This window comes from Syngnathus floridae, chromosome 18, assembly GCF_059516105.1.
Source record: "Syngnathus floridae isolate MCC-2025c chromosome 18, RoL_Sflo_1.0, whole genome shotgun sequence".
Taxonomy (NCBI): Eukaryota; Metazoa; Chordata; class Actinopteri; order Syngnathiformes; family Syngnathidae; genus Syngnathus; species Syngnathus floridae.
The window spans coordinates 8,435,439-8,452,473 of record NC_142430.1 but is presented as its reverse complement, the minus strand read 5'-3'; the positions used below and the strand labels follow the sequence as shown (position 1 = coordinate 8,452,473).

The following is a 17,035-nucleotide window of genomic DNA, read 5'->3' as shown; positions in this document are numbered from 1 at the left end:
TTTCTCTCAATTATGTGTAACTCTGCTGTCCACTTCCAAGATGGCTGTGAGCTTCTAGGTGCGGCACCTTCTGGGGTTTATCACAGGATGGTGACAAAAGTCCCCGCTCGTCTCTGGCCGATCATTGACCGACTTGGCCGAGCGTGAGTCATCGGAGTTGGCTGGCCGGCCGGCATTTTGTCGAATGACCTCGCGGCCGTGTGAAAGTCACCCAGGGCCCGCTATCTCGCCACGTCACATGTGTGCCGTCCCTTTCGTATTCCGTAGACCTGAAGGACGCGTTACCTCATCGGGTAACACAAGATGCTTTGTCTTAAATTTTGCATGCGGCCATTTAGCCTCTCTCTCGCTCTCTTCTTCATTATTCACAAGATGTTTGTGAAGTGGATCCGTCGTCGAGGCCGCACGGGAGACCGGGACCATCAGCGGCTCGGTTCACGTCACCCAAACGTCCGACGGCTGACAGACGTGCGCAAACACACGGCAGGCAGCGCTTCCCCGCGCCGTTCACCATTCAATAGCTTCTCTTTGCAAAGCCCAGCGCCTGGCCTCCTTTCTGGCGGCGTGCAAATATTTGCCGCGGTGCCTTGGCGAGCTCTCGGAGTGCAGCTTAATGGCGGTGTGTGTGCCACACACTCAGCACATGGGGTGGACGCGGGGGCCCGGTGCCCATCTGGAGCCTCGACCCGTGGCTCGGTCCAAGACAGAGGAAGGGGGGGCATTTAGGCCTCCTCTCCATAAATGAGTCTGGGGGCAGTCATGCGGATGAATGAAGGAGGCCTCTCTTGTCTTTTCAAGAAAAGGGGGGCCTGCATGAGGGTAGCGATCGCATTTCCCCCACCAGCTGATTACGCCGCCTTATCTCCCAACCATCGCTTGGCACTGAGCCCAAACATGGCCGCCACCAGCGTTGTCACTCTTTCCAACTGTTGTGTAGGATGTAGATACCAAACTAATAGCATAAAACTTATTTTGTTAGATTTACACATGTGCTTTTTTTACAGACACACACACACCTGCTGTTTTAACCAGGCTTTGAGCGTCCACATAGTTTTGCAGCGTTCATCATCTCAGGGTTCACTTGAGTCTCACCTGTAGCTAGTTTGCACCCGTAGGCATCGAGACAGCTCCGCATACTTTGTTGACGTGCACTCTTGTGATCTCCTGGGAACAATTTAGCACCGGAATCTTCCGGTAGACACCCTGTTATCAACTCTTCTCCTTTTGGGTTCTCCTCAGGCCCAGTGACCAGAGGCACCCGAGCGTGACCGCCGACGGGACGGCCGACAACCTGGCCCAGGCTGTGGACGTGATCCTCAACCACAGGGGGGAAACCCTAAGGTGATTTAAACCTTTGTGTCAATTATTGAAATTAGAAAAAAAAAAATCTGGAAACTCAAAAAAGCTACTACTTTATCCATAAACGTTAGACTCAATAAAGATCTTAATGATCTGTGACAGTTATCAATCAGTCAGATGTTGGGATAGTTTAATGTCTACCCGGAATTCCCTTTTTTCCTACATCTGGGAACGGGAAGCCGCTTGGCCGCTGAGACGACAACCGCAAGCCAAGTGTGACCAATCGCCCCTGGAATCTCCTTTCAAAGCGTCTCACCATCATCGGCGTCACGGACAAGCTTTTCCCGGGGGCCCGGCCGCCTCATTGTTACATCATTAACCGCTCGTTAGCATTCACTCCGGCGTCCCGCGCTGAGGTTTAGCCTCGGCGAGAAACTGGGCTCGGGCAGGCCAGCTGGAACAAAACAAAAACGATTGTTGGAAGGCGGCTGCCCCGGAGCTTCCAGCGTACCCGAATGGATCCAGCGCCAAGAACAAAAGCCCATTGGCGAGTGATTCATTGAAGGCTTCGTGGTTCACTTCACCATGAACTGACACAAGCTTGACTGTTAATGGGCAATTCGAGTTCATGAAATGCTCCAAAAAGGACGCAAGCCACGCCTCTTTCTGATTGGCCAAGGAACCCGCTGCAAAGTGCTAGCAAGCTCATTCTTAAGCTGATGATCAATGCTAAGCTGACTGACACTTTGAGCAGACAAAGCCTGGAGTCTGTCTGTTAGACCTTCTCCATCCCAAAAATTCATCTCTTAGATTGTGCAGGTGTAGCTAATGCTATTTCAGAAGAGCAATAAATCTCACAAAAAAGCACCTAAGGCAGAAGTGTGAAGTATTTGGAGTGCACTCTTGCCCTTGACCAGGAATCAGCGTGTCAACTCAACTCTGCACACCTGCTCACTTTGAAATCGGTATTTGAGATTTTATTTGAAGCTCCTATCGCCCAAAGCTCGCTATGTCTAATTTACTTCAAATTTGTGGTTCGCTTCTACAGGAAAGGGTGTGACTTGTAGATTTGACGACATGAGCGAGCGTCGGGCCAACTGTCACTTGATAAGACCTCAAAGAACACTTCCTATCGTTTGATTGCTACGGGGTGGTGGAGGTCGTTTGCTTGCCGTTGAGGTTGCCGCGAGGTTAGCAAGGCGGCCTGACACATGGCCCGCATTCACTTCTCCCACAAAAAAAAGACCCTTTTGTTTCCCCCAGTGCAAGGAAGCCTGCGTGGGCTGGGGGTTAGGCCTCTGGGGTGAACAGCAGTTTAGCTCCGTCACTCCGGCCGTAATTATCACCCCCCCCAAAAAAAAAAAGCGACCGACATCATCCTTGTTCGGTCGGCTTCACAAACACAGGCTCATCAAGTACGCTGTGGCTTGTCTTTAAATTGGGTCACTTTGCATTGTTGCATTAAATACAAAATAACTTATTAAAACTTCAGTTGGTATCCCGCAGAGATCCTCTTTAGGTCCTCTCCCGATTCTATTCTTCACTAGCTAAATCAAGAGAAAGCATACACGTGGCACTTTTCAAACTGTTTATTCATATAGAAATACGCTTGTCGTTACAAATTGTAAAATATTAATGCTAGTGAAGAGAAGCCACATTTTTCCCGTTTGTACAAACCTGCCGCAAATTCTCCAAAATGCGATAAGGCGAAGGGTTAGGAAAAAAAAATTAAGACTTGTTATTTCACCTGGACATTCCACACGTCCTGATTGCTTTGTCTCCTGAGACACACTTAGAACCCCTGCGTAGTTCGGGGACAGCTTAAGACCACTCCCAACAAAAAATGAGTGCATAACAACGTCCGTAAGACTTTCAAGTCTCAATTCCGCTCGATCTGCTCAATGTCCAGCTCGCCTCCCAGCAGACAGGCGTCCTTCTCGGTGCCTCTCCAAAGTGCCACCTTATCTTTATGAGGCGTGGAGAGCCGCTCCACCTCCCGCGTGGCGAGGCCGCTCGGCTCGTGCTTGGTCATAGGCGCAACGTCGTCCCAAGCGTTGCCAGTAGAAAAGTCCTCGCTGTGTCCGGACTTGCCTGAGATTCCCGGGCAGCTGAGGCTGTGGAAGTTCTGAAGTTTCTGCAAAGATGGCCGAAAAAGAAAAATGTTACAGTTAAGAACTTCTAAGTGCGACAACACCACGTGCGGCACATGTGATTGTGGCACAATCAAGGCATACATGGAGGAGGACCTTGAAAGGACCTCGTGCAGAACGGATGCCAGGATCCTGACAGCTGCGCATTAAGATGATCCCATCTTTACGCTTTAATGCCGAGAAGACGGAACAGCTGCCTCGCGCGTGACGGAAAAAGGAGCCCAGTCAGAGCTAGCTTACGGAATCATCCAACGGGCCGTGCTGGAGATGACTAGAAAGACCCTTCGTGAGAACATCTACCAGGTTCATCATCTACTCTGACCTTGACTGGCCGTCTATAGAAGCTGATTGATATCTCAGGAGCCTGGCCTGGCCTGTGATCTGCCCGCTGAAGCTGAATTGATCCCAATCAATATCTCTTTACAAACACGCTCCACTGGCGTGACCTCTGCCGCAGCTGTTTCACTCGCGTTTCATGACTTAGTGACTGTCTGAAACTAGTTTGACCGCCTTTCCATGTCGGCAAGGAGTGGCGTCACAAGCTCTTGCTTGAATCTCAGGGATTCCACTCATGCGTATCATGGCTGCTCCACCAACCTGAGTCATCTTTGCCAGATCCAGCGAGGGCCTTTGCATGTCATCTGGCCTCCTGCGCTTGACCCCGATCTTCTTGTCATTGAGAACGCAGGGCTGCGAGCGGCTACGGGCCAGACCCCCCGGCCCTCCTCGGCGCTCCAGCTCAGGGGTGGAGTCGGGCGAGCTGACGGGCTCGGGGATCTCTTCCTGAGAGAGGTAGAAGGGCTGGGCCGGGGCGGCGGTGAGGCTGAAGCTGGAGCTGCGCTGGATGGCCGGGAAGCCCGTGTGAGGCATTCCGCCACGGTGGACGCTCCCACCGCTGTGGCACCTCCTCTTTTCAACCGCCGTCCACACTCTGGATCCCTGGGGTCTCCAGGTGGAGCGGTGCAGCTCGTCGAAGCAGGAAAGCGAACGGCATTGACGTTTGCTAGGCGGCGCCGCCGGGGAAGATGCGGCGGCCTCCGTCAAGCTGAGGTCCTGCAGAAGGCTGCTGATGGTACCGGACGCGGAGCCCACATCCCAGCCCCATTGGGAAGTGCTCCGGTGCACCTCGGGCAGGACGTCCCAAAGACTCTCCAGGCTCGTGCCGACCGGACTCTGCGGCGAGGCGCAGCCGCGTGCCACCTCGCACCATGGCCTTGTATCTACAAAACATTCAGCAGACGCGTTTAAATTCCTTCCTCAATGGAGTCTCACCGGAACCTCAACTGAGATAAGACGACATGTCATGACTTTTTTTCTTACCCGCAAGTTCACGAGGGAAGAGCGTTGTCCCCTGGCTCATGGTCTGCGCCCGCAACTATGGAAGTAAGACCAGAAAAATCAAGCAGGCATCTCGACGTCATTGCATGTGGCCCAGAGGGCAGCACAAAATTCTTCCTCTCCTCCTCCACCTACGTGATTTACAAAATGAGTCAGACTTGCTGAACGTCAACGACTCTATTGTGACAGCCAGTGGAGGAAATGGAGAGCGGGTGACAGAAACAGACGTAGCTGACGGAGCTCCAGAAACTGAGCCATGATGCAATTCAATGTAACGGCGAGACGAGCGTCCCCGTCTTCTGAATTTCATTTCCCATCAAAATTGGACCTGTAATTAAAGTCGACACTCACCGAGCCCAACTGTGCGCTTTTGCACGTTACATTGTCGCCGCCCTTTACTGGCCTCTTCTTGCAAATGATCACCATGGCGACGCACATCCCGGTCCTGAGCTGTTCCGGTGAGTGTCAGTCAAGTGGGCCATGGCCAATGTTCACTCCTTCAACTGCCAATTCTGATGGAGAGACACACCAAGTTGAATTCATAACTATAGTAACTTAGTAGCTTTTAGTTCCAAGTTCCTGGAATTGTCTATTTCTTTTTTTTTAAACATATTTACCTATACTTAACTACCACCACAGGCTCTCACCGCCAAGTCACCAAAACCGCGGAATCCGACACTTGTTTTGTTCGAAAAGGACGACTCACAGCCGTCCGGGAGTGAAAGTTATTCTCAAAGTCAAAGTTGTGTAAGTCAATCCTCATTGTTGGGGGGGGGCGTCCAGAAATAGCCGACCTTGCGGTTATCAAAACAACCTTCCTGTTCGTGGAGGATGCGAGTAGCATGTAGCAAATTTGCTAATACTCACTGAATGACATTTTCATAAATGAAAAGGAAGAAAAAAAAGGAACGTCTCAAGTGACTCAAAAAGAAAGTACGTGAATAGTGGCCTACTTTTTTTAGCTTGGACTCTGTCTTGTGTCATAATGTAGAGGGTGTGTTGTGACAAAGCACGCCATAAAAAAAAAGACACGCTACAAATAACCAAAGCTAATTGATGGTTGGACCAGTTTTTCGGACGCAGCATGCCTAATCACTGTGGTAATTCACTCAAAGGCCAGTTGTTGTTAAGAATTAAAGGGCAGGTGCCAGGGTGACGGACTAAAAAGAAACATAGGCTACGTTCACCTACATCTATTTATGAATGAATGAAATGAGGCGCTCATCAGACGTGGGGGGGTACGGGGGGGTCCTCCAGCTTGCAGCTGCCCGCTTACCATAAACACAAAGACTCAGCATGGCCACCAAGCAGTGGCGCGCTCCCAAGGGGGCCGCTGTTTAATTATCCCCCCCCACACACATATAATCGCCGCCACTGTATACATTGGCGCAGGAGCGACGTCCAAAACGGAGGCCATTAAGGGCAAACAATTGAAAACACAAACATCCTCCTACCCGCGCAGCACGACAACACCGAGCCCTGTCAGAAGCGCACTCGTCTCTTTTATACGAAGCTTCTGCAAAACTGCTAATTCAGAGCCTCAGCCTTTTTCAGAGAACCCACGTCATTATTATGATATTATTATTCATAAACCTTTCAGAATAGAGAACAAGTTCCCAGTAATTCAATTCGTAGAAATTGTTTGCTAAAAAAAAAAAAAACAAGTTTCGCTTTCCTGTGACATCATTCTTTTGCCTCACTCTTCAGGCATGATCAATCTATTTATGTTCAATCCAACCGGGCCGATCTTTAATCTTGTAAATTACTTCCTGATTGATTCCCCTTAATTCCCACGGAAGGTTTCCAACTTTGAAAAGGCGGCCTACAATCTTGGACTATGTATAAATGTTATGTAAGTAGATCATCTGCAGAATCATACAAATTTTTTTTGGGGGGGGGGGGTGTCCCACCATTAACAGCTGAGATCCCCCTCACGAAAGGAGAATTACTTTGCCGTGACGAGCGGCCACAGAATGTTACACGCAGGCTAGAGAGCAAACACGAGTTCTGTGGCGATCCGCTCGGAAATGGATCGTCTGCACTTGTAAAAAAAAAAGAAAGAAAGGGTCAAATGTGCAGTGTAATATTTTCCACATGTATTGTCACATCGAGGAGTTCAAGGGCTGCGTTTATGAGCCCCGTCGTGACTGACTGACTGACGGCAACGAGTGCTTAAACTTCTGGTTCTGCTGGACTCATAAGACGGCAACATTCCAGTCTAATAGCCTTTACTTGAACACACAAGTCACAAGAAAAAATAACAATAAAACACGTTTTTAAAAGCTCTCGGCGAGGTGTTGCAAAACCTTTCATTGATTGTCTTTTGCGTCACATCGAACTTTCTTATCAAACAAGCCGTCTGTATTCATACGGAAGTAAATAATACAAAATAGACCAATTTTTGCACTAATGTGGCAAAGTTTAAACTTATTTGTATGCTATTTTTGCTTCTAACTAGGCACGAGCCATTATCAGATTATTTTATTATTTTTTATTAATTCTAAAAAGTTACCCCCCCCCACACACACACGCCACCCTCAGGTGGATGCCCGAGCCCCCCTTGCGTCACCCCTTTTCACGCCACTGTACCCCATGTGAGCTCCCGACTTTATCTTCCATGACAGAGTAAAAAAAAAACAAAAATAAACGACATACTTTTCGGCATCTATTTAGGGAAGTAAATGAAAACTCCTATGCGTGGGGGAAAACACAACTTCGGTGAATTGACGCACACTATTAAAAGAAGTACACATTACAGACAAAAGAAACATGATCACGGTCCGGTAAAAAAGTTTTCAAAACTATATAAAGTTATTATTTGACAAACAATCACTACCTGTATTGATCGGGAAAACATGTAAAAGAGTTAACAAGTTAGTAAACAGAGTTCGTATTTACGACTATTGTATTGACATAAACGCAACAATAGTCAAAACATGAGTCGGGTGTCTAACATTACCTTCTAGTTGCTTTTCAGTGTCGCTGGATCATATTGAGATCTGGTCTGCCTTTTTAAACATTCAAACAGAAAATATAAAAATGCAAAGCCAGCGTGTGTCAAGCACGCAGTAAATAGGTTGAGGGATAAAGTGCAACATTTACTCAAGTCCTCTGCGCTACTATAGTGCGTTCCAACGTTGCTCGTGACATCACACACTGGACGAAACCATTCACGGCCTGCCGGGAGGGGTGACACATTCCCAACGCTAAAGTCGCCATCCGAACAGCAATACGTGAATTCTTCTCCAACAAACGCTAGCATATTTGTAGTTATTCCAAGTGAAACACTCATATTTCCAACTTGTGTCCCGTTTTGTCTATTCAATACCCATTTCGAAAATATGACCATTCAACGTAATGGATCAATCCGGCCGTGCTGTCATGAAAAGTAATCCATTATAGCACACACTAAAGTTCTTCCATAACAAAAAACTTCTAACCTGGTAACTTTACCATACCAATGTGACGCAGTGGGGGTTAGTAGTGAGATCTAGCTTTTTAAAACTCCAAGAATAAACTTCCTTGAAAAGGGTGGAAGGATGATAAATACATTTATGGCAAACAGATGTCCAGGAAGTGACCTTTAACATTGCTTTAACCCCATCATGAGTACTCAAGGAAGAAAAGTCTCACTGTACTAACCACATCTTGTTGTTGTTTTTTTTCAGAGGTGAAAATACAGTAGATGTGATAAATACTACGCTGATGTACAACCACCAAACAATGACAGTAGGTATAATGCTCCCCTTTGATTGACAAGGAAGTGTTTGTGATATTGTTCCTCAAATAGCATTTTGGGCCAAGTTTTTTAAAAAATGTTTTAAACAAATAAACATCTTCTCAGTCATGCACATCATTTAGACTTATTTGGAGCCGTAAAATGTCAAAAACTAACTTTAGTGGTGTTTTTTTCACATGTATTTAATACATTAGGTTGATTAGTAAGTTAGTAAATATGGAATTGAAGCGATAAAAACAATTTTAGTTCTTTATGATGCAATGGTTGCATATTATTTTGGACACTTGTTGTTTGTGCTGCATTTATTTTGTGATTCTCCATGTATCCTATGTATTTAGAATGTGGTTTGCCAAGTCATGTATGTCACCCCTGGCAGAAACCCTTTTGTTAATCAAGGAGTAACATCTGTTGCGTGCCACTAATCCCCCCCGGTGGCCCCCCCTTCTCGACTGTCTGCCTTTCGCCTTAAAGGCAGACAAGATTTGTGCTTGGGGGTGCAAACGTCTTGGCATGTTTATGACACACTTGCAGTGTGTTCATCTCTCCCGAGGAGGGCGCTGTCTACCCGTCACAAACGTGAATGAAGCTTTTGTTTACATTTCAGCTGAGCTTTCTCGGTTGCTGTAGACATCTTTTTTTTATTGATGGACTCTGTCAATCAAGGAACACGTTTATTTTGTCAGTTTGATTCAAGATACTATTTTACAGCCTGTTTTAGAACTTGACATGTTGATAAGTCTTATGTCTGCTTTCACACAGATCCGCAAACACACTGATGGCAGGGGAAAGAAGAACCAACTCCAGCAATAAAGGATAAAAGAGTTGAAAACAGACTTGGATTGGACTGTTGCAGGGCACTTTAGCGTGCGCTCTCCGCCTTCTCGACATCCATGTTCGTCTCCACCATTTTCCACAGGGCCCGGATGTTGCCCTCACCGAAACCGCTCGACCCCCGGCGCTCGATCAGCTCCAGGAAGAAGGTGTCCTCCTCAAAGATGGCCTTGGAGAACACCTGCAGGAGGTATCTGGGGAGGAGATGACACTGTTGTTGAAAATAGTGATGGACTCGTATCATCCATTGTGAAGACACTGATCAAATGATCACCTCTGCGTCTCGCTGTCTGACGAGGACCGTTGCTCCGGATCGGTGTCCACAAGAACGCCGTGCTGCGCCAGCTTCTGAACGTCCAGTCCCGCATCCTCAATCTCCTGCAGTTTGCCTTGCTGTCATGCCACAAGTTTGAAGAATCAAGAAGGTTATTAGCAGAGATTAAGCATCCATTTCGGAGAGTCAACTATTTGGGAAAATTTGAACTTTTAACTAAAAACGAATTGCACAAACTGGGTACAATCAAGGTGAATACGAGGCATTGCATGCTTTGAAGTAAAGAACCAATGATCGTTTGAGTCAAGTGTGGGGAAAAGTAATTATGAAATAGAGCCCTGAGCGTCACCAAGAGTTTAAAGCCAGTGTTTTCTCACCAGTTTTGTTTGAAAAGTTCATATGACTAGGAAAGGAACCCTGGGGCACGCTGAGTGAAGTTTGTGTAATGATGATTACTGTAATTATTTCTGTTGGCGGCCTTGGAACCATTTGGTGTTTGCACATACTTCGGTATAGTAGGCAGGTGGCGGCGAGAAGAAGGGCACGCCGGCGTCGGCCATGTTGCGCACCGCCTCCACGATGTCCCTGGTGTACAGCCCGATGTGCTGGATCCCCGCCGCTCGATGCTCCTCCAAGAAAGTCTTCACCTGGTTACTGCCTGGAGGGCAGTGCAAGAACATTGAATAAATAAATGTAATTCAAACCATGCCATCTTGTTTGCTGCTGTTGTCACCTTGCTCAGGCAGCGATTCTGCAACGACAAATTTGCAGTCGGGCTGGTCTTGCTGTGCCCCGGGCAGCGAAAGTCCGGACTCGTCGCAGTTCCAGTATGTCATTGCGGCTAAGCGGAGGCCGATGCCCTTCTGGTGGATAACAAAGCCGCCGTCTGTCTGGTCGTTTCTGCAAAGATGCCACCTCGCATCAACTGGGAGAACATGAATTGTTTTGTGCAAAAGGCATTTTTTAAAATTGGTTAGACCTGAATGGCCTTCTCACCGATGGATGAAGAACCTCTGGAACCCAAAATGTTGTTGGTACCAACTCAGGACTTGCTGGCTGCTGCCGATGGGACACACATACGTGATGTGATCCACGTGGGTGCCAGCCCACGGAAGCTGCTGCTGCTCTTGGCAGCCTTCCATAACCACAAAGCCGGGCAAAAAGCTTCCCTGGTACTCGCTCTTATCAATCAACGTGTGACACACGTTGCCCACTATAGAGCGTAGCACAGCGTAGGTGACCTTCCCCTGGTGGTCCCGCACGGTGGTGGGCGGCACCGGGAAACTGCAGCCCAAACGCCGAAGAGCCTCGAACGTACCGTGAACGTCGTCCACCTCGAAACACACGTTGCACACCGTGTCCACCGGGTAGTGCGGGGAAATATCGTAAAGGCATCCCGCCGGTTGCTGCTCTTCCGCCTGCTGCTGCTGCAGCGGCGGCGGTTCGACATTGAGCCGGGGAGAATGGACTCGGTTCGCCCTCTCATTGACTATAAATACCGCCGCTCCAGTCCTGAAGACCAGCTGCCGGGTCCGCTCCGTCAGCCTGGAGGCGAACAAGTTGAACTTGAATTTGTTAATAAAGTCGCTGGCCAGTTTATCCACATTGGAGACATGCAGAGAGATGTGGTGCATCCGTCTCATGTAGGCAGCCATGTCGGATGTGGGGAAATTGTTAATTGGGTGGGTCTCTTAAACTAGTAACAAACAATGTTTTGGTGACGTATTGTCAATATTTTAACAGCATTATTTTCCATTTGCGGTTATTCAAACGGCCAAAGGGATTATGGGGAAAAAAATAATCTCTATACATATTAGCCTGTCAAATCACTCGCGGTTATGTGACATTCATCCTGTAGTGTTGCATAATATCAGTTTGTTTTACTTTATGCACTGCCACAACTTTCATGTGCTTATATGCAATATACATTTACAGTATATGTTAATTCCTAGGTTGCCATTTACCTTGTCGTCCAAGGTTATTCATTTATTATTACCTTATTGTTAACAACCACACAATCCTTTTATTACTTGTTTTTTTTTTCTGAGCGCTTACTGCAATTCATTTGAGAGCATGATCAGCCTTGTTTAAAAAAATGTAACCAAAAAACACTAAAAAAAAGGAACTTATTCAAGTGCCTTGACTTCCTCGACAATTATGTCACAGTGTACTTGAACGCCTCGTGACTTTGTCGCGTTCTCTTTTCCCTCGACCCGCCGTGAACGTAACGCCGTTGTCTTCCCACTTTTGTCCAATCACAGCGAGCGCTGCTCCAGCTGATTTGTGACGTCACCAGGCCTAGCTTTATTTTGGCTCAAGCTACGCTTTCGTCTCCGTGTCGCCGCCATTAAACAACATAGTCCGTGTAAAAAAAAAAGCCTAAACAAAACAAAATAAACAAAAGTCTCAGCTGACGATCGGGATATTTCTTCATCAGCTTGGTGATCGTGTCCATTGAGGTAAACATGAGAGAGTACAAACGGCGGTTTATTACATCGGTTCGGGATAGATTTGACCAACAGTAGGCGGCGGCGGAAGAAGAGGAAGGGGGAACGTACAGCAAAAACAAGACGGGTTTGTTGTGGTTCTCCTGACAACACCTTAAGGAGACGGTAAGAGCGTAGAATACTTCATGGACACTATCAAATGTTCGGATCCTGTCATTGCAAAATGCGTCGTCAGGCTAGCGGAGTATGCTAAGACAGCTAGCTCGTACTATAGTTTATTTAAATACCAGCTGTCAGTCATTTTCCTCGCTGGCTACATCCAATTTTTAATACACCAAAAAATAGCCACAGTGTGTCATCTCTATTGCTGAATTTAAATCAGTGGATTTGGTCGTTAAAAATTGTATGTCATTTCTGCAAAAAGTGCAAATTTATCACAATAGTACAGTCCTTTCCCACGCCTACTCATTGAAAAAAATAGTTTGGATTTGCAATCTATCTTGATCTTTTCCAATTTGGATTCAGATGTTAGAAGTAGATGCACATGACAACAAAAAGTTGACACCTGTTCCGCCCCGCAGGTGATCGACAATGACGGACCCGAGGGACAAATGGGCCTGTGACTACTGCACCTACGAGAACTGGCCCTCAGCCACCAAGTGCACCATGTGCCGCGCTCACAGGTCCCGGGGTCCCATCATCACGGAGGAGCCGTACAAAAGCGGGTCCGACTTGGACCCGGCGCGAGGCTCCTGGGACCTCCCCGCCAACGAGGGCGGCAGCGGCAGCCTCCTCATCTGCCCGGACTCCAGCGCCAGGCCCCGCGTCCGTCCGGCCAGCATGGCCGAGATCGCCACTAAGTGGTCCTGCCAGATGTGCACCTACCTGAACTGGCCCCGAGCCGTCCGCTGCACACAGTGTCTGTGCCAGCGTCCCAAAAGCGGCAGCCCTACCGAGTCGCCCCACACCTCCGGGTGCCGCCCGGCGCCGCCCCACTCTCCCGTGGACCCGTGCGAGGAGTACAATGACCGCAACCGCCTCAACACCCACCAGCAGTACTGGATGTGCCCGTCGTGCACTTATCAGAACTCGCCCATAACACTCGTGTGCGTCGTGTGCGACCACCCGCGGGCTATCGAGCTGGCCGCCCCGTCCGCCGAGCGCTCGCCCATTATCAACGAACAGGACCGGTCGCGATGGAGGGGGAGCGTGGGCGGCTGCAGCACCGGCGTGGGTCCTCTGGCTCAGAGGAGGTCGCCTCCCTTACCCAAGAGGGAGGACAACGTCCAAAGGGACTTCCAGAGGATCGAGCTGGCGGCGGGAGCGGTGAGCGGCAAGGAGGAGCAGGAGATGGACTTTAAGAAGCTTAAGCAGATACGAAACCGGATGAGGAAAACGGACTGGCTCTTTCTCAGCGCCTGCGCTGGTGAGTTTGTCTCTCATCTGCTCCACGCAGAGATTCATTAAAGGGTCAAAATGGTTCCGGCAAGAAAAATCCTGACGTATTCTGAAAAAAATCAATCGATTCGCACCGCTTTTCAAAGCGGCCGACTGGCCGTGCTTGTTGCGCCGGGCGGCGACAGACGGCGTGCGGGAGAGCAGGACACGGCTCCTTTGTGGCTTCTCGTGAAGAGGGCCTTTGAGGAGCGCCTGGTAGCCCAGCTGCCGGACTGGTCATCGGCAGAGCGGCCCGCAAGGACCTGGACGGCGCTCAAAACCCCCCCTCCCCACCCCTTCCTAGTAAACACCTCCAAAATAGAATGCTAGGGCAAAACACACGGCAAATGTTTTGCTGCCGTACATTAATCAACAGGGTGATATAGCCATGAAATAGAATTTCGCAAAAGTCCAATGTCTTTCTTTTCCTAGCATTAATTTGCATTCATTTGAAAATAAGTGCAGCCTCTTAGAAATTTTAAACTTAATGCAGGTTTCCTCCTGGAGATATTGTTGACAGCTAATGCAAAAATGTCCTTTTGGTATCGAAAGTCTCCAAGTGTTGCGCAATGTTTTCTCACGTTTGTCGGCTTGGCGGATGTAAATAAAGCTTAGCAGTAACTCGAAAGGTTCACTTTGCCAAGACCTATGTGACTGTCAGCAAACAATCCACGTTCCCAGCGCTCCAGGAAGTGTCCGGCGCCTCTGAGGGCGGCCGAGCACTTCCTCGAGTGCAGCAATGCTGAAAGTCCATCCGCGCATTCCAACTGATTATTCAGAATGTTCTTTTTCATTTGTTAAAATCAAAATTTTCTGTGACTGATTTTACTGCGTATATTTCGTTTGCTTTAACACAGGCGTCGTGGAAGGAGACCTGGCGACGGTGGAGGCGTACAAGTCGTCGGGTGGCGACATCGCGCGGCAGCTGACCGCCGACGAGGTGCATCTCCTCAACCGGGCGTCTGCGTTCGACGTGGGCTTCACGCTGGTGCACCTGGCCATTCGCTTTCAGCGGCAGGATATGCTCGCCGTGCTCCTCACAGAGGTCAGTCTGCCGCACGCTGTTGCCGAGCAATCCATGCATCCCCGGCGTTCGTTCCCCTTCAGGTCAATCAGCAAGCGGCCAAGTGCATCCCGTCCATGGTGTGTCCCGAGCTGACGGAGCAGATCCGCAGGGAGATCACGGCGTCGCTGCATCAGCGCAAAGGCGACTTTGCCTGCTACTTCCTGAGCGACCTGGTCACCTTCACGCTGCCCGCCGGTAACTCGGGCCCTCCGTTTTGCAACGGCGCCTTTTGCGTCATTCTCCGTCTTCTAACTGCTCCGCCGGGCTCCCCCGCAGATATCGAGGACCTCCCTCCGGCTGTCCAGGAGAAACTGTTCGATGAGGTTTTAGATCGGGACGTGCAGAAAGGTGAGCCGCGTGTTTATTCCGAGAGCTGCAAATGATAATCAGCTCTGACGCCATCTTGTCTTACCTGCGCAGAACTGGAGGAAGAATCGCCGGTTATTAACTGGTCGATGGAGCTGGGCACACGTCTGGACAGCCGCCTCTACGCGTTGTGGAACCGCACGGCCGGGGATTGCCTCCTGGACTCGGTTCTACAGGCCACGTGGGGCATCTACGACAAGGACTCGGTCCTGCGCAAGACGCTCCACGACAGCCTGCACGACTGCTCGCACTGGTGAGTCGGAAAAACAGTCAGCCTGCCTCATCTTGTTAAGAATCACTTCTATTTTTTTGCTTAGGTTTTACACTCGCTGGAAGGAGTGGGAATCGTGGTACTCGCAAAGCTTCGGTCTTCACTTCTCCGTGCGGGAGGAGCAGTGGCAGGAGGACTGGGCCTTCATCTTGTCCTTGGCCAGCCAGGTGAGCATCCTGTAGGAAGGTGTTGCGTGACGGCCATTTGAAGTCGCATCATAACATGAGAACTGTTTTCTTTTTCTTTGCCTTTCCCTGGGTGCAGCCCGGGGCAAGCCTGGAGCAGACCCACATTTTCGTGCTGGCACACATCCTCCGCAGGCCCATCATCGTTTACGGCGTGAAGTACTACAAAAGTTTCCGAGGGGAGACGTTAGGATACACGCGATTTCAAGGTGAGCGCACGCACGGTTTGGCCGACAACGTGGCTCTCTGTCGAATACAACACGCATGGTAATACTTGATGCAGGCGTGTACCTGCCGCTGCTGTGGGAGCAGAGCTTCTGCTGGAAGAGCCCCATCGCCCTGGGCTACACGCGCGGCCACTTTTCGGCCCTGGTGGCCATGGAGAACGACGGCTACGGAGACAATCGCGGCGCGGGCGCCAACCTCAACACGGACGACGACGTCACCGTCACCTTTCTGCCTCTGGTGGACAGCGAGCGCAAGCTGCTGCACATTCACTTCCTGTCTGCGCAGGAGGTATGCTCCCGTCGGATTGGTTGATTAAAACAAAGAAATGAATTGGACCTGTCGTATTTGGTCCCAAATCTGCCCCTCGCCCTCATGTCGGCTTTTCCCTGCAGATGGGCAATGAGGAGCAGCAGGAGAAGCTTCTGCGCTCGTGGCTGGACTGCAGCGTGACCGACGGCGGCATGCTGGCCGCCATGCAGAAGAGCTCGCGGCGCCGCAACCACCCGCTGGTCACGCAGATGCTGGAGAAGTGGCTGGACACGTACCGACAGATACGACCCTGCGCCGCCCTCTCCGACGGCGAGGAGGAGGACGACGAAGACGAGTGAGTGGCAGACGCTTGGAAAAAAAAAAAAAAAGACGACAAAAACAAATGCGCAAAATGTCACAAGGACTATTTTCTTGCATGTGATGCAGTCTTCCCAGTACTTATTATTTCATCCTTAAGAAAAAGCGCACTAGTTTTTGGTTGTTGTTTGCAACTTGCCTGACAGACATTTAGCTGAGAAAGCCCCTCGACCCCACCCCGGCCTGTTTGATCATTATTGATGCTATTTATTCTTTTTTTTTTTTTTTGCACAACATAACAGCTGCATTCTGTGAAATGGGGGGGGGGGCACTATACTGACATTTTTACATTGAGACTTAGTCGCTCAGAAGTGGCGGTGGCCGGGGGGGAGAGAAGCAAATGCTTTCTTTTTGGACAGAGTGCATTCATACGCTTAAAGTTGATTCACTTGCATCTTGTCTTTTTGTTTTCTTTCACTTGTGTGTCTGACATCCGGAAGGCGCAATTGCCTGCTGGAGCTCTTTTAATGTTAGTCTGAAGAAAGAAAGATTAGGAATTACAATAATAAAATAAGATTTAGTCATTTATTAATTAATTTATAAATTTTATTAATTCATACAAGATTTAGTGGGCAGCTAAATGATCAATTTAATCCACCTTCAACAAGCTTACCACTCAGGATTTTTACAGCTATATATTTAAATAAAAAAAATATGAACAAGAAAAACAATCATCTAAAGCTAAAGTCTAAATGCCTTGTTCTAAAGATGCAATATTATCAATTCAGATTTATTTCCAAACTGTTTATAAAAGTACCATGTTATAAATTTACTATA

General features: G+C 48.9%; 4 protein-coding genes across 16 annotated transcripts in view; 2 read left to right on the top strand and 2 right to left on the bottom strand.

The window, feature by feature from the left end:
* The window catches only part of lhpp (phospholysine phosphohistidine inorganic pyrophosphate phosphatase), a 29,186-nt gene extending 18,847 nt beyond the window's left edge, over positions 1–10,339 (top strand). For 8 of the 13 annotated variants that reach the window (XM_088359729.1, XM_088359726.1, XM_088359719.1 and 5 more), the window contains 4 exons: positions 1,240–1,341; positions 5,427–5,534; positions 8,456–8,516; positions 9,286–10,339. In XM_088359729.1, coding sequence (XP_088215855.1) covers positions 1,240–1,341; positions 5,427–5,534; positions 8,456–8,516; positions 9,286–9,336 — 322 coding nt within the window. In that variant the 3' untranslated portion in view covers positions 9,337–10,339. Of the gene's footprint in view, positions 1–1,239; positions 1,342–1,541; positions 3,054–5,426; positions 5,535–8,455; positions 8,521–9,285 lie in introns of those variants that run through there. The other 5 variants (XM_088359720.1, XM_088359721.1, XM_088359722.1 and 2 more) reach the window with 5 other exon arrangements.
* Positions 2,874–7,923, bottom strand: fam53b (family with sequence similarity 53 member B). The gene is made up of 5 exons (XM_088359730.1): positions 7,747–7,923; positions 5,139–5,299; positions 4,770–4,824; positions 4,047–4,669; positions 2,874–3,433 (listed from the first exon to the last, which is right to left on the bottom strand). Exons 2-5 carry the CDS (start codon positions 5,223–5,225, stop codon positions 3,179–3,181), a joined length of 1,020 nt encoding a protein of 339 aa, XP_088215856.1. The 5' UTR covers positions 5,226–5,299; positions 7,747–7,923; the 3' UTR covers positions 2,874–3,178.
* Positions 9,184–11,318, bottom strand: hpdl (4-hydroxyphenylpyruvate dioxygenase-like). Its single transcript, XM_088359715.1, has 5 exons — positions 10,628–11,318; positions 10,365–10,531; positions 10,138–10,289; positions 9,632–9,750; positions 9,184–9,551 (listed from the first exon to the last, which is right to left on the bottom strand). The coding sequence occupies exons 1-5, from the start codon at positions 11,284–11,286 to the stop codon at positions 9,386–9,388; spliced, it is 1,263 nt and encodes a 420-aa protein (XP_088215841.1). The 5' UTR covers positions 11,287–11,318; the 3' UTR covers positions 9,184–9,385.
* A 592-nt stretch (positions 11,319–11,910) lies between these two features.
* Positions 11,911–16,486, top strand: zranb1a (zinc finger, RAN-binding domain containing 1a). The gene is made up of 10 exons (XM_088360788.1): positions 11,911–12,243; positions 12,660–13,504; positions 14,373–14,560; positions 14,623–14,776; positions 14,858–14,929; positions 15,002–15,200; positions 15,265–15,385; positions 15,483–15,612; positions 15,687–15,919; positions 16,024–16,486. Exons 2-10 carry the CDS (start codon positions 12,670–12,672, stop codon positions 16,237–16,239), a joined length of 2,148 nt encoding a protein of 715 aa, XP_088216914.1. The 5' UTR covers positions 11,911–12,243; positions 12,660–12,669; the 3' UTR covers positions 16,240–16,486.
* Positions 16,487–17,035: the final 549 nt, after the last annotated feature.